General features: G+C 37.7%; 1 protein-coding gene across 1 annotated transcript in view; it reads left to right on the forward strand.

The window, feature by feature from the left end:
* The first annotated feature begins 881 nt into the window (after positions 1–881).
* SPEF2 (sperm flagellar 2) overlaps positions 882–13,388 on the forward strand; it is an 80,229-nt gene continuing 67,722 nt past the window's right edge. Inside the window, exons 1-6 of the mRNA XM_074166110.1 lie at positions 882–939; positions 1,703–1,805; positions 3,992–4,244; positions 7,558–7,698; positions 8,791–8,870; positions 9,752–9,968. Of these exons, the coding sequence (XP_074022211.1) occupies positions 882–939; positions 1,703–1,805; positions 3,992–4,244; positions 7,558–7,698; positions 8,791–8,870; positions 9,752–9,968 (852 nt within the window). The remainder of the gene's footprint in view (positions 940–1,702; positions 1,806–3,991; positions 4,245–7,557; positions 7,699–8,790; positions 8,871–9,751; positions 9,969–13,388) is intronic.

A 13,388-nucleotide genomic window follows, 5' to 3' on the forward strand; every position in this document is an offset into this window, starting at 1 on the left:
GTACGGGCACACGAACGCTCCCGGGACTTCCAACACTACTGCTGAAAAACATCCTTGTGAATGTGCAGCGCACATTTAAACTGGTAGAGCTTTTTCCAGCAGTTTTTGCTCTCCCTCCCCCTGTCACACGGTGCCAACAGAGTAACTTCTGCCATTCTGCTAACTGGCTTGGGAAAACCACACAGATTAAGTTTTCCTTTTTTTTTTTTTTTTTTTTTTTTTTCCCTTTTTCCTGCCGGATTGTTTTTCAGCCGAGCACAAGAGCAAATTCAGCAAGGAGCAGCCGAAGGCTGGGGTGGAATGGGGAAGTGGCGATTTAAACACTCATTAAACAAGCAGCTAGACAGGCGGCCACGCAGCCAGGAGGGGGGGCGGCTGGGGCGGGCAGGCAGCGCGGCTGAGAAGGCAGCCGCCGCGCCACTGACTGATCTGATGGAAAACAGCAGAGGACCACCCGACACTGAACGACAGCCGGCTACCGACCACCTGTGACCGGCAGAACACCAGTGCTCCGCCACCGCTCCCCTCTTCCGAAGCCGCCGGGACACCCGGCGAGGGACGCTCGCTCCGCCCGGCCGGCCCGGCCCCGCCCCGCTCCGCGCCTCACGACCCCGCCGACAGTTGGGTCGGACAACAGCCCGGCGCGAGACATCCCGCCACGCGCGCCTCCTCCTCCTCCTCCTCCCCGCGCGCTCACCTTGCTCCGCGTCTCCCCGCCCCCCGTAACCATACCCGCCGCCCCGCCCTGCGGCGCATGCGCGGCCTGCTCGTGGGTGGCATCGGGGGGTGGGTTGGCCGCCTCTCCATGCGCATGCGCGCTGCCGCCGTCGTCCTGGCAACGGGACGCTGTGCCAGGCGGGCGTGAGGGGCCGCCGCCAGTCATGTCGGAGATCTTGTGCGAGTGGCTGAACGAGGAGGTGAAGCTCTCCCGGAAAGTGGGTAAGTGGGGGGATGCCCTCTGCGCTGTGAGGGGTCGGGAGGCGGCTGGCTTGCCCGTCAGCGCAGGTGGCTGCCGCAGCTGCAGGCCTTCGTCCCGCCGAGGGATTTGGGGGGTGCCCCGGGGCCCGGCTCCTGTGATCTACTGATGAACCCTCCCGCTTCCTCCCGTCCAGATACCTACTCAGGTACATTTTCAGTCTTCATGCGCAAGGCAGTGATTTTCGAGGTGAAGTTAATTTTCCTCAAGGCGCAAGTGCTCTCAGGAGATACGAGGAGCTCAAGCTTCACCTGTTAATAAGGACTCCAGAGGAAAAATATATTTTAATATGTTTGCAAAGCAGTGCTTTGTTTTGAATGGCAGGTGTTGTGCTGGCTTTGGAGAAGCATTTGTTCTGCAAGGCGGGAGCAACTTTCCATGGATGAGAAGCACATTAGATCTAGCTTTGTTTTCTTTTGAATTTTTCAGGAAAAATTTAGTAATTATCATTATAGATATTGCTACAATCTTGATGACAATTATGAAAATGTTTACTTATTAACCCTGAAAGTAAGAATTAAATTACTACCTAAAGTTTATGTTGCAAAATACCTACACTGGAAGCAGAAGTATTTGTGACTTGGAAACTAGTTACTGCTAGATCAATCTCCTAAATTTTGTTATAAAAATTATAAAATAATAACAAGTTATATTAAGATGAAAGTGTACAATCTTTTAATTATCTTTTTTTTTTTTTTTAAACAAAAAACAAAACCCCAAACTTAGTTCCAGGATCATTTTCAGAAGAATTTTCTACTGGCTACCTCCTTGGAGAACTTCTATACAAATATGGTCTTCAGGATGACTTTAATCAATTTTCACAGAGCAGGTTAGTACTATGGATAACATGTATCTTAGAGAAATTAGACAAAATATTTATTTTTCAGTTAGGATTTGATAATGCATAGTGGAAAAGACATCGAGAACTTACCAAGATTTTATACATTTATCAGTAAATCAAAAGCTGCTTGTATTTTACGCACAGAGGAGAACAAGTTGACCATAAGCCAGCTATGTGCCCTTGCAGCAAAGGAGGCCAAACAGCATTCAGGACCACAATAAGAAGAAATGGCACTGCTGAGACCATATCTGGAGTGCTGTACCCTGTTTGGGACTCCCCAGTGCAAGAACATAGATGTGTTGGAGCAGGTCCAGAGAAAGGCCCTGACAAATATTGTTCTGGGAGTAGCTGGCATGTAAGATGGAGGAAAACTGTATGTGGTGTTCTTTACCACAGTAATCCAGAACTTTGTAAAGATAATTTGATATTTCACTTTTCATCATTATTTACTTTTGAAATAATTACTGACATTGATATTTTGAGAACTATCGAGAATTGAGGCAATGTTTTCTCGGCTCCAAAGTATTTTTTCTGCACATTAAATCAATTATTACTGTGTAACAGTCATTGTATAGCCCTGGAATCCTGCAAGAACCTATATCTATATCTATAAAGTAATACCTTTAAAATTTGGAGTGTGCTATTAAGGAAAAGCATATTATTCATGGATCATTTGGTAAACTGACGTCACTTTAGTATTTAGCACAGCCCAAGGCAAGACTATACCTGTTGGGGTGGTGGTGGGAGAAATATAGATTCCTTTATTAAGGTAGGCAATGGTAATGTAGAAGGCACTAATAAAAGAATGTAGGGTCACTGTGACTAACTAGTCAAGGTCTGCTTAGCTATATTAGCTGCTTATGCTGCATAGTTTTTGGACTTATAAGTAAGGGTGTAGGAATTGGGAAAGTGATACTACTCTTTTAAAAGGAGTACTACTGGAAAATTTTTTCTAGTTTGGCTGTCCATATTTGAAAAATAATATACTGTAGTTTTCCCTGAACTCTTACAATAACCTTGAAATCAAATTTACAACATTTTTGTATTATGATACAAGGTTAAGAAATTCCATTTTATCAGATTACAGAACAAAAACTTAACAGGTGATATCACCACAGCTTCTCAATGCATGTGAAATGATTTCTGACAATAGGACTCACCTTAACCTTGACTTAATGGCAGTAAAATGTTCAATAGTTGTAAGCTGCAGTTATATGTAATTGTGTACAAAATAAACTGTGGACTATAATAGTGAGAATAATGAGCTCCTGGACTATTTAATCTAGGAATAAGGTGAATACTGTGTTATCAGAAGGTCTTCATAAAACTGGAATTTTTTGTAGAATTATGCTGTAGCTTGGCTGACCTCAAAAGCTTGTCGGTTCATGTGAAGGAACTCAAGTGCTAGAGCAGTATAGAAATTATGATAATCTGACTCAGGTTCCAGTTAAGTGGATTTGTTGGATGAAATTTCATGTGTTAATTGTGATACACTGATAATTTATTGTTATTGGGTTTTGATCTGTATAACTATTGATCTTGAGTGCTTCCACAGGAGAATCTACATATCAAGAGCAATATTAATCTGCAATCCGCTATTTCAGTTTTGAATGTAAATTGCTCATTGAGACCATAGTTTTTGTTTTCAACACTACTCCAACCCATGTGTCCATTTATTTTTATTGGAGAAGAAATATGACAAAGTATTGTGAGGGTTAATAGATTATGTAGACTTTTTTTTATAATTTCCTATATTTTGCCTGGTTAGATCTCAAGTGGATTGATACAGTTAATATAGAAACTTTATTCTCACTCTCTGTACTTTCTGTGGCTGGTATACCATTAGCTGCAATTAGGGATTAACTTTTACTGTCAGATACACTTTGTGTGTGCATGCATGTATCAAGATTTATACAACCCAATGTGTTCTCTATTTTTTCCAAAAGTTTTGCCTAGTAGACCAATCCAGTTACATGTATTGCAGTGTAAAACCTAAGCCAAAATGTGTGTCACATTACTTTAAGGAAGTCCTCTGTGGTTTTATTACCCTTCTGTCTTAGTATGAGATAAAAGTCACAACCATGCTTATTGCAGCAAGTTGGAATTGTAAATAAGTTTATTTTCTCATTTGTTATTGTTGTTATAATTGTTATATTGTTGTTTTAATCATATAGGGTTGCAAATGCAAAACTTAACAATTTTTTTCGCCTGGAGCCTACACTTCACCTCCTTGGTGTACAGTTTAATGAGAATGTGGCCCAAGACATCATGACAGGACAGCATGGGGCTGCAACAAAGCTTTTATATGAATTGTATATTGCTTTAGAAAAAAAGAGAAAGACAAAGCTTACTGGAGTAGCCATGGAAGCAATGAGACCTGCAGCAACTGCAAAGCTTAAGTCTATTGAAAGTGCTTTGTATCGAGAGGTAACTATGCCTATTTTGTGTAAATACATAGGAAAAAAAGTTAGCATATTTACCTGTACTTCTCAAGCATGTTGCATGCTTCCCCTCCCCACTTTTTAAATCTCCTGTTCAAAACTCAAAAGGAAGGAATACTCTGCTATGGCTTATACATAGACAGTGGGATTACATAGTTTATGTGTGACTCATGAGGGTATTGATTATCTGTGGGTTTTGTTCCTGTGTTTTGGCTCATTCTCTGTTACCTGCTCTGTTTTTGAGCTTTCTCCAGACTTAAAATACATATAGCAGCAAAGGCTAGTAGTTGTTCAGCAGCTGTCATTTTATTCATTTGATGAGTACAGATTGCAGAATGCAGTGCAGCATAGGTACCAATTTATACTAATTTTCCCTCCAGAACACCTATTTATAACTGCGTTGAGCTTTGTGCCACAGTAGTTTGGTTCCTTCTGTTGCTTGTCTCTCCATATATTTATACTACACTCCAGTCTACAATAACCGTATGCTGGATAATATGAAGAGGAAAAAACAAAAGGGAAAGAAAGTATCTAAGAGAAAGTCAGTGTTGATATAGTAGATTCTGTTAAAGATGTTCGTCTTGACTTCAAAAGTAATGTTAGGCATGTGCATGAATCAAATTCAGCTGGGTGAGATTTCACATCTTTTTTCTGGCACACTTCCTAAAAAATAATCTATAAGCAGAAAGTTTACCAAAGAGTGCAAGGATAGTACCAAACAGTCGAAACATCCCTTCACCTGTAAAGGGATAGCTTAAAGAAGGTAAAGCATGTAAGAGTAGCTCCTGTCAACAGTAGGTTTGGAATGGCATTTGAATCATAGAATAGATGACATTAGAAAGGGACTCTGGAGGTCACTTAATCCACCCCCCTTGCTCTAAGCAAAGTGAACTAGAGCAGGTTGCTCAGGACTTTGTTCAGTTGGGTTTTGAATATCTCAGATGATAGAGACTTCACAACCTGTCTGGGCAAATTGTTTATGACCCTTTAATTTTTTTTTCTCATGTTTAAGTTGAATTTTCTGTATTTTGGCTTGACTAGAATAGAATAGTTCCAGTTGGAAGGGACCTACAACCACATCTAGTCCAACAGCCTGGACCAAAACTTAAAGCATGTCCAAATGACTCTTAAATACCGACAGACTCGGGGCATTATCCACCCCTCTAGGAAGCCTGTTCCAGTGTTTGACCACCCTCTTGGTAAAGAAATGCTTCCTGATGCCCTGTCTAAAGCTCTCCTGGTGCGTGCCTACGTTTCCTGCCACTGGATGCCAGGAAAGAGAGCTCAGCACCTCCCTCTCCATGTCCTCTCTTCAAGAAGGTGTAGGGAGCAATGAGGTCACCCCTCAGCCTCCTTTTCTCCAAACTAAAAAAAATCTGGCATTGTTCAAATTCAAATCTGCATGCAATGGAGCTAGTCCTGTTTTTCTGAAAAATATTCGACCTTGTTTAGATGTTGTTCTGTGTACATTAACACGGGAAAACACAGTTTGAAATTACTATTGCAAAATTATCATATTTAAATATATTTCTTACTGTTTCTGACTCTTCATTGTTTGATGTTTAAATGTAGCGTTTGAAAACTTTAACACCACGTCAGACTGATTTGCAACTACAGCAGATTTCTGAGCATTTTGAAATAAAATCTAAGGCAATAGAAGATAAAATAGCTCATATACATATTGCAGAACAACTGAAAGTTCAGAAGCTCCAAGAGGAACAAAGAGCCCAAGACACTGAAAAGGTGACTACTTACTTTTTATAGACTTCTGAAGAAGTATTTTCTCAAGGTCATGAACATAATGAGTTAGTTAAAGCCAGTGTGAATGCATGTTAATTCTGTGCTACACAGTCATGTTTTACAAAAACAAATAAAAGGAGTATGCATGGCAATATAAAGCCAATATACTGTTGTAAGACCCTTAAAACCATTAGTATTTAAAAATCACTTAATGTTAAATTGAGACTATTTGCATCTTGTCATACATGGAAAATATTTATAGGTTTGAAGACAGTGTAAATTTCTCAACTGTTTTTTTTTAAGATGTCCTTGTAAAAGGTTTTCTTAATTTGTGAAGAAAAGATTCAAAAAAAAAAAAAAAAGAAAAGAAAAAGAAAAGAAATTATTCAAAAGACACAGGGAAGAGGACCAGTAGTGGGTATGGCCTCAGAACATTGTGTAGTTCTGTGTAGCTGTTCTGATAAAGTAAAAACAAGGAACTAATTTCTTAATATATGGGAACACTCACACAAAGTACAGCCTGTAATTTATATGGAGGAACTGGCCAGCTACCTAAGGGATGTTGAACGACAATGAAAGTGAAGTTGACTAATTTGAGATGCATTTAATATTGCTAATTAAAGGGAGAGAGTCTTCCTCTAGTTATTTAGCTGTTCTATTGCCACTGCATGAACAAGAATGAAAAAAAAAAAGTCCCTTCATGTAGCTAGAAAAGAAAATACAAGCAATATCCAAAATATTCAAAATAATTTTTTAAAAGAAAAATTATTAATATCTTATTTGGTGTATTATGTATTTTTTAACTGTCTGTGTGAAACCCCCTTTTTTCCACTCAATTCCACCTTTAACTGCATGTATCTGTAGTGCACATTTAACTGGTATAATTTAAATATTTGTAGTTATTACCTAATGGTAGTCTCAGTTTCTTTACCAGAAAACTGCTATTTTCACTCTCCATGCTGAATTCTGACCTGTAACAGGTACCATACTAGAGCTAAAATTTGCTACAAGCCCTTAAATGCCTGTTAGGTACTGGCCATAAACTGATTTTTCTTTACAGATGGGCTTCTATTGCACTGCAGTATTAGTTAATGCAGACATAACATATATAGATGTACCAATTTTTGATAATGGTACTTAAAATATATATTTTCATCCTCAAATATTATGAACATATACTAGCATATTGCTGTCAAATTATTCAGAATGTAGAACTATAATTTAAAATGCATTTTGCAACATCTACTTCTTGATATAAAAATGGTGATTTATAAGTACAGTGGCCGAGAATTTTCTTAAGACAAGGTTTAACTGTGGACAAAAGATAAAGAATTTTCTGCTTTCATGGCATTTTAGTGATCCGCTTTAAAAAAAAAAAAAAAAAAGAAAGAAGAGTCTTTTGCTGAAGCCTGGAGCCTGATAAGCTCTTATACTTTCTTCCTGGAAGATTTTTTTTCCTCATGGCTTAATTACTTCATAGATATATAGGTAGTGCATTAGGGCCATATGTATATTTTGTTTCAACTCAAGTATCTGAACACAAGATCTTGAATATTCAGTATCGCATAGGAAGAAGGAGACAAAATGAAATAATGGCCAAGATTCAAGCAGCCATTATACAGATTCCAAAGCCACCACCAAGCCATACCATAAAAGCTATTGAAGCAAAAAAAATCTTAAAGAAGAAAAGAGAAGCAGAGGTAACTATCATCTGTATTATTTTAATGTTAATTGTATGAACTTGCAAAACACATGATTTCTAGGAGTATTTACACTTAAAATACTGTACTTGCACCATCCAAAAGCTGCTGATATAACTGTTAAAAGGATATACTAGATTCAACTAGTGAAAATTAGACAAAATATTAATATGATTATGATTCTGCAGTTGTTACTTGGTAAAAATTTGGTTTGATGTAAGAGAAAGTTCTTGTTGAATAAATACCATACGTAGGTACTAATTTAATTGTTGGTACTTGGTAAAAATTTGGTTTGATGTAAGAGAAAGTTCTTGTTGAATAAATACCATACGTAGGTACTAATTTAATTGCTGGCAGTATTTTAACTTCTACTGAGCAGAATACGTGAAATAAAAGCATTGTTTCCTTTTTGTTTGTGCATAATGAAGTTTTGCACCATAATGTATGAAATCTTCTGTAACACACTATAAACTGCTCTATCAAAAATGTTAGTAAGAACTGAAGTTAGCTATAGTCTTAGATGAAATCAAGAGATGGCGATGCAGGCAAAAAAATAATTTTGTATTATCTAGTAAACTTACAGTTCATGGATTGTATTGTCATCGGGAATGCAAATATTATCAATTTTTGCAGCTGCACAACTGCGACAGATGCATTTAAATGTAGAGTGTAGGAACATATTTGCTTGAGTAACTATCAAGGATAAATTCAAGCTATTAAATCTAAAGCAGATCATAGCCCAGTATATCTTGGTTCAAATCCCTGAATGGTGGGAATTATATAAACATCTGTAGTCCTATGTAAAATCAGAACTATCCTGCAGAACGAACAGCTGCAAAATCATAGGATTTTCTGGCTGTTGGACATAGGTAGAGCTAGGTAAAAGGGAGGGGGGAAGGAACTCAAAGGTAGAAGAAGAAAATGATCATGCTATTTTTTCTTGATCTAGCTGATGCTTGAAATATTTTCAGTGTAAATATTTGTTACACAAACATGACATAAAAATAATTCCCTAATACTTGGTCTGTTGAACCTTCCTTCTGATGCTTTGTGCAGAGAAAAAAAACATTAGCATTTGTGTTATTTCTTCAGGATACATACAAGGAGATTAAAAAGTTTGAGAAGTCTATGGCAGGAAATGCCTCTGCAGTATACAGCCAAGTCACTGACAGGTAATATTTGGATATTAGATTGTTACGATTAGACAGGATCCTACCTCAGGTGCCTACTATCTATGTAGACAGCTACTTGAGGAAAAGGTAATGGTTTGTTTAGTTTAAACTGTGATTGTCCTTTGAATGATTGTCCCACTAGCACTGCAAATATTCCAGCTCCTGCCCCCTTAGAGTGTTTTTACCTTGTCTTTACTTGTAGTAGGGGTGGCTCAAACTTCCTTCTCTCCTTTTTGCTATGTATGCAGCAACAAAGGACACAAAGTACATTTCTTCTCTGTTCATTTCAGTCATTGAGTCTTTAAGGTCGGTTAGACTTGCAGGGAGGTAAGAATATTGAGGATGTACATGCATGGTAACACATTTCAAAGAAAATGGAGAGAAATAACCTTTCTCCTTAGACTTACTGTATGTTGAATTTTTGTGAATAATTTTTAGTAATAGCCATCCTGTCACCTTTAGTGATATGTATATCATGCTCAGAAGAGGTGGCACTGGTGCATACTGTTGTAGATACTTGTGTGTAAACAACCTATAATTAATAACTCTGCAAAACTGCACTCAAAGTGTATGGATATATTGAGGAGTAACCCATCTTTCTTTGATATTCTGTGAGACTTCCTAATTTCCTGTTTCTGCAGAATATGGCTTCATATTAACAAATGTACTAATTGACAGTTGGCTCAGGTTATCGCTGGAGCCCTCCTCTGGAGTTAGTTTTTCTTGTGGGGCACAAGAGTGTCAAGAAGTAGTAACAGTGCTATTTGTTGTGCATTTGTCAGACTTGCACATAATTATACAGAGATCTGTATAAAAACACCTCCAAGAACCATAATTCCTATAAAGTCACTGATCTTTTTCTTTTTGATTTTTTCAATCAGTGATATACAAGAATCATTGCAAACACAGAAGTTACAAGAAACAACTCTAGAAACTACAGCACAGACAGCAACTGAGCTGTTAAATGTTTATTCAGATGATGAATATATAAGCAAAATTCAAAAACGTTTAGAGGAAGATACGTTTGCTAGAGAACAACGAGAAAAAAGACGACGAAAAATGCTAATGGAACAGTTAATATCACATGAAGCTGAAGAGGTGAGAAAACGTATGCTGAAGTATATAACCCATGCAGAATTAGTAATCTAAAAATTTCCTTACACATATAAAAGAAGAGTATTTTTGGCGGGTTGAATGGAGCTTGGAGGGGGTAAAGGGAGGTATAATACACTTAGCTCTGGTTATAACTTTTATGCCAACTGTTGTCTTTCCTTGAAAAATATGGAGGGTTGTCCATTCTTTCTTGCCACCTCTGTGTCATACTTCGTCCTTATAGATCATAAACAATCAAATGAAGGCAGCAGACCTAAGATTATTAAATACCAGTTAAAGAGTGATGCTTTCCACTCTCCCTGCCAAAGTTGAACTTTAAATAATCAAATTGTATACTTGTTCTGAAGAAGATACGTATTAAAAAACAACAAACATGGTATTCCTTGATTGAAAACCTGTATTTACAAATGTGTCATGTAAAGTTTTGGATGAATTCTGACATGGTTGTGCTGGGTGATATGAAGAAGCAAAACACTTATTTTTCAGATCAGAGCTTTGATTTTTGTTGTGTTATGGAATAGAAGATGTGTCTCTGGAGGATGTCTGTGTTGTGTCTGAAAATGGATGTTGCAGGTTATTCCATTTGAATCCCATCAGTAAAGCACAATGCTTTTCAGATTCCTCCTCAGATACACCTCATTCAAAAAGCAGCTCCTAAGATTACTGACTTCACAAATTTTCTCTTTTGTAATGATTGTATCAAAACAGAACCTTGTGACTTACTGGGTTTCTGTGATTTCTAGTTATCTTTTACCTTAGTATGGTACTGTGAGTCCTTAGCCTAGATCATATGGGTTGAACCCAGTATAGCCGAGCATGTCTCCACTGCTGTTGCATAATTATAGAAGTTCAGATGTGTGGCACCTGTGAAAAGGAAAAGCATGAAGTTTATATATGCGTATATACACACACACATATATATAAAAGCATTGACATGTAATGTTTGGAGACAGTTTTGGAGTTGTTAAGAAAAAATTAAATTTGTAAAGAAATTAGATTACTTCTCAATATCCATACCTGACCTATATTCCATGAAAAACACCTGCAGGACCTTAGGCCAAGAGTCTGTCTATCTGTGTATCTTGTCTCTGAGCTCTCATTCAAAGAGATTCTATATCATGTTCTTGTTGATATGCGTAGGCCATGAAGAAGTTTTGTAACCCAGCTGTCTGAAATCACTGTAGTCCCCAGATTTGTTCTTTACCTGCTATTAGCTGTTGTAGCCCCAGCACAACCTCAGCAGCCTGGACTAGTGGTTCCTATAGCCATGGCCATGAGTTGATGGCTACGTGGCCAGTAGCAGTCACTGGGGCATTTGTTGGATACAGCAGTTCTAAGCCAGCCAAGCCAGCCAGTGCTGTAGACGAAGCCAGACAGCTGGTTCACCTATGGCTTGTAGTACCAGCTTTCTCAGTTTGACATGGAGGAATTGTTGCAATGTCCTGCCAATCAGACTGGCTCCAGTGAGGCTCTAAAGCAAGGGAAAAGTAACAATAGTGTTCCTAACTTCCCAGGAAGAAAAATGGTATTGATATAGGAACAACAGAAATCATAGACTGCAAGAATTGGAAGGAAAGACAAGTGAGCACTTGACTAGAAGAGTAGTCTGACCAGATCAGAAAATCTATTTAGTGGTAATTTGGTTCTAAATTAGCAGAGGAAGAGGTGTCTGGTTAGAACTACGTGAGATTTGAGAAATTAGATGTTGCTTGACAGAGAAGTTTGAAGCAAACTGAGATATTATCTTGAAAAAATAAGTAAATATACAAAGTAGTTGAAAATTACATTCTCCTTCCATTAGGCATTGAACCAGAGAGGATTTGCAGACTGAAATTGTAGCTTTCATATGGACATTAGGTCAGAATTTTACCTATAGAGCATAAAACTTGAACGCAGCACATGGGATCATTTAGAGTCAAATGAATTTCATCCCTTGAGAGTGCTTTCATGTGTTTCATGTCCATACGTATCAACCTCTATTAAAAGAATCATATTCAAATTCTTGAGTTCACTTGAGCACACTACAAGTTGGACCCTTGGAGAAAAAATGCTTTACAATTATGTGATACTTCTCTATGGGGAGCACAGGGTGATGCCAGTCAGATTTTCATAGGCAGGAGTTGAAACTGTTTGACAGTAACATCACTTCATCCCAAATAAGTCTTTGATCTCCACCATTTCAACAAAGTATTTTCTCTAAGTATTCATTATTTTAAAATACTCTGTTCAGTTTTTATCTCTCTGAGTTTGAAAGGTTGTCAAGAAGAAATTACTGTCAGCAATAAATTGAGAAGATAAAAATGGGAGGGGAAATTAATTGTTAATGCATTATTGCTTGTCAACCAAATAGATTTATGTATGCTAAGCTATAAGTTTTGGTCATAAATTTTATGACTACACAATAGGACAGAATTGTTTCATTTGTATGTAAACTAAACAAGGAAACAAAAAAATAGAAAAATGTGATATAGTAATTGCATGAACACGAAACAAACCCATTGATGTTTGAGCACTTAATGCCACTGTTGTCTCAAGTAGGTGAACTGAAAAACAAGTTAGTATTATACTTTCTCAGTAGCCGGTTTTCAAACTATTACTAAGATGTCCCATTTATGATATTTATGATTTCTTCAGACACTTAACAGTACTCTGTGAAGAAGTTGATGTAAAAAGTTAGGTCAAAAAATTGTACTACCATTTTTATTTTGTCTTCTGTTAAGCCCAGAAGTTTCAATGCTTTTCAACCTTACGTTTTAGTACTTCGTCCACTCCTGTTTGTATGAAAGATAGCTACGAATGCTTCATTCCCTTATCCAATAAGCACCCTTTTTGAAATTATGAGTTTGGTGTTCTGAATCTTAATTTATCCATTGTGTAGCTCTGAATTGATTGTCTTTTCATATATTCTTGTTTGGTAAAAGTTTACTGCTTGCTCTTCTTAGGCCTACTCAGCATGTCAAAATATTGTATCACTTAGAATATGAAAGTTCTCTACCCTTCAGTTAACACAGAAAAGGTCTCTTTCAGCTGCTCAGAAGTGTTCTAAAGAAGCATCTTCCCATTTTCTTTGTAAAGAGCGCATTCACCTAGATTAGGTGCTTTGATTTCTCACTGACCCAACTGTTTGCACTATCGCGTTGATGGTTTGTATCACAAATGACCACTCTGTTAGGGTGGCTCCTTCGATCCCCTGTGAATTAAGACTGAAAGATCCTCTGGTGGAGTATTTATTGCTGTGCTAGTCCATGGTTGAGGTTAAGCAGTTGCAGCTAAAGAAAACAGTAAAGGATATTGACTTGTAATAGGAAGCAAAGTCTGTGCATCATCTACTCTTCTTTGAAATTTTAATGAAATTCAAAAAAGCAGCAGATAGAACTGAGTCAGCAAAGGACATCATGTCTCCTT

Source organism: Numenius arquata, chromosome Z (assembly GCF_964106895.1).
Source record: "Numenius arquata chromosome Z, bNumArq3.hap1.1, whole genome shotgun sequence".
NCBI lineage: Eukaryota > Metazoa > Chordata > Aves > Charadriiformes > Scolopacidae > Numenius > Numenius arquata.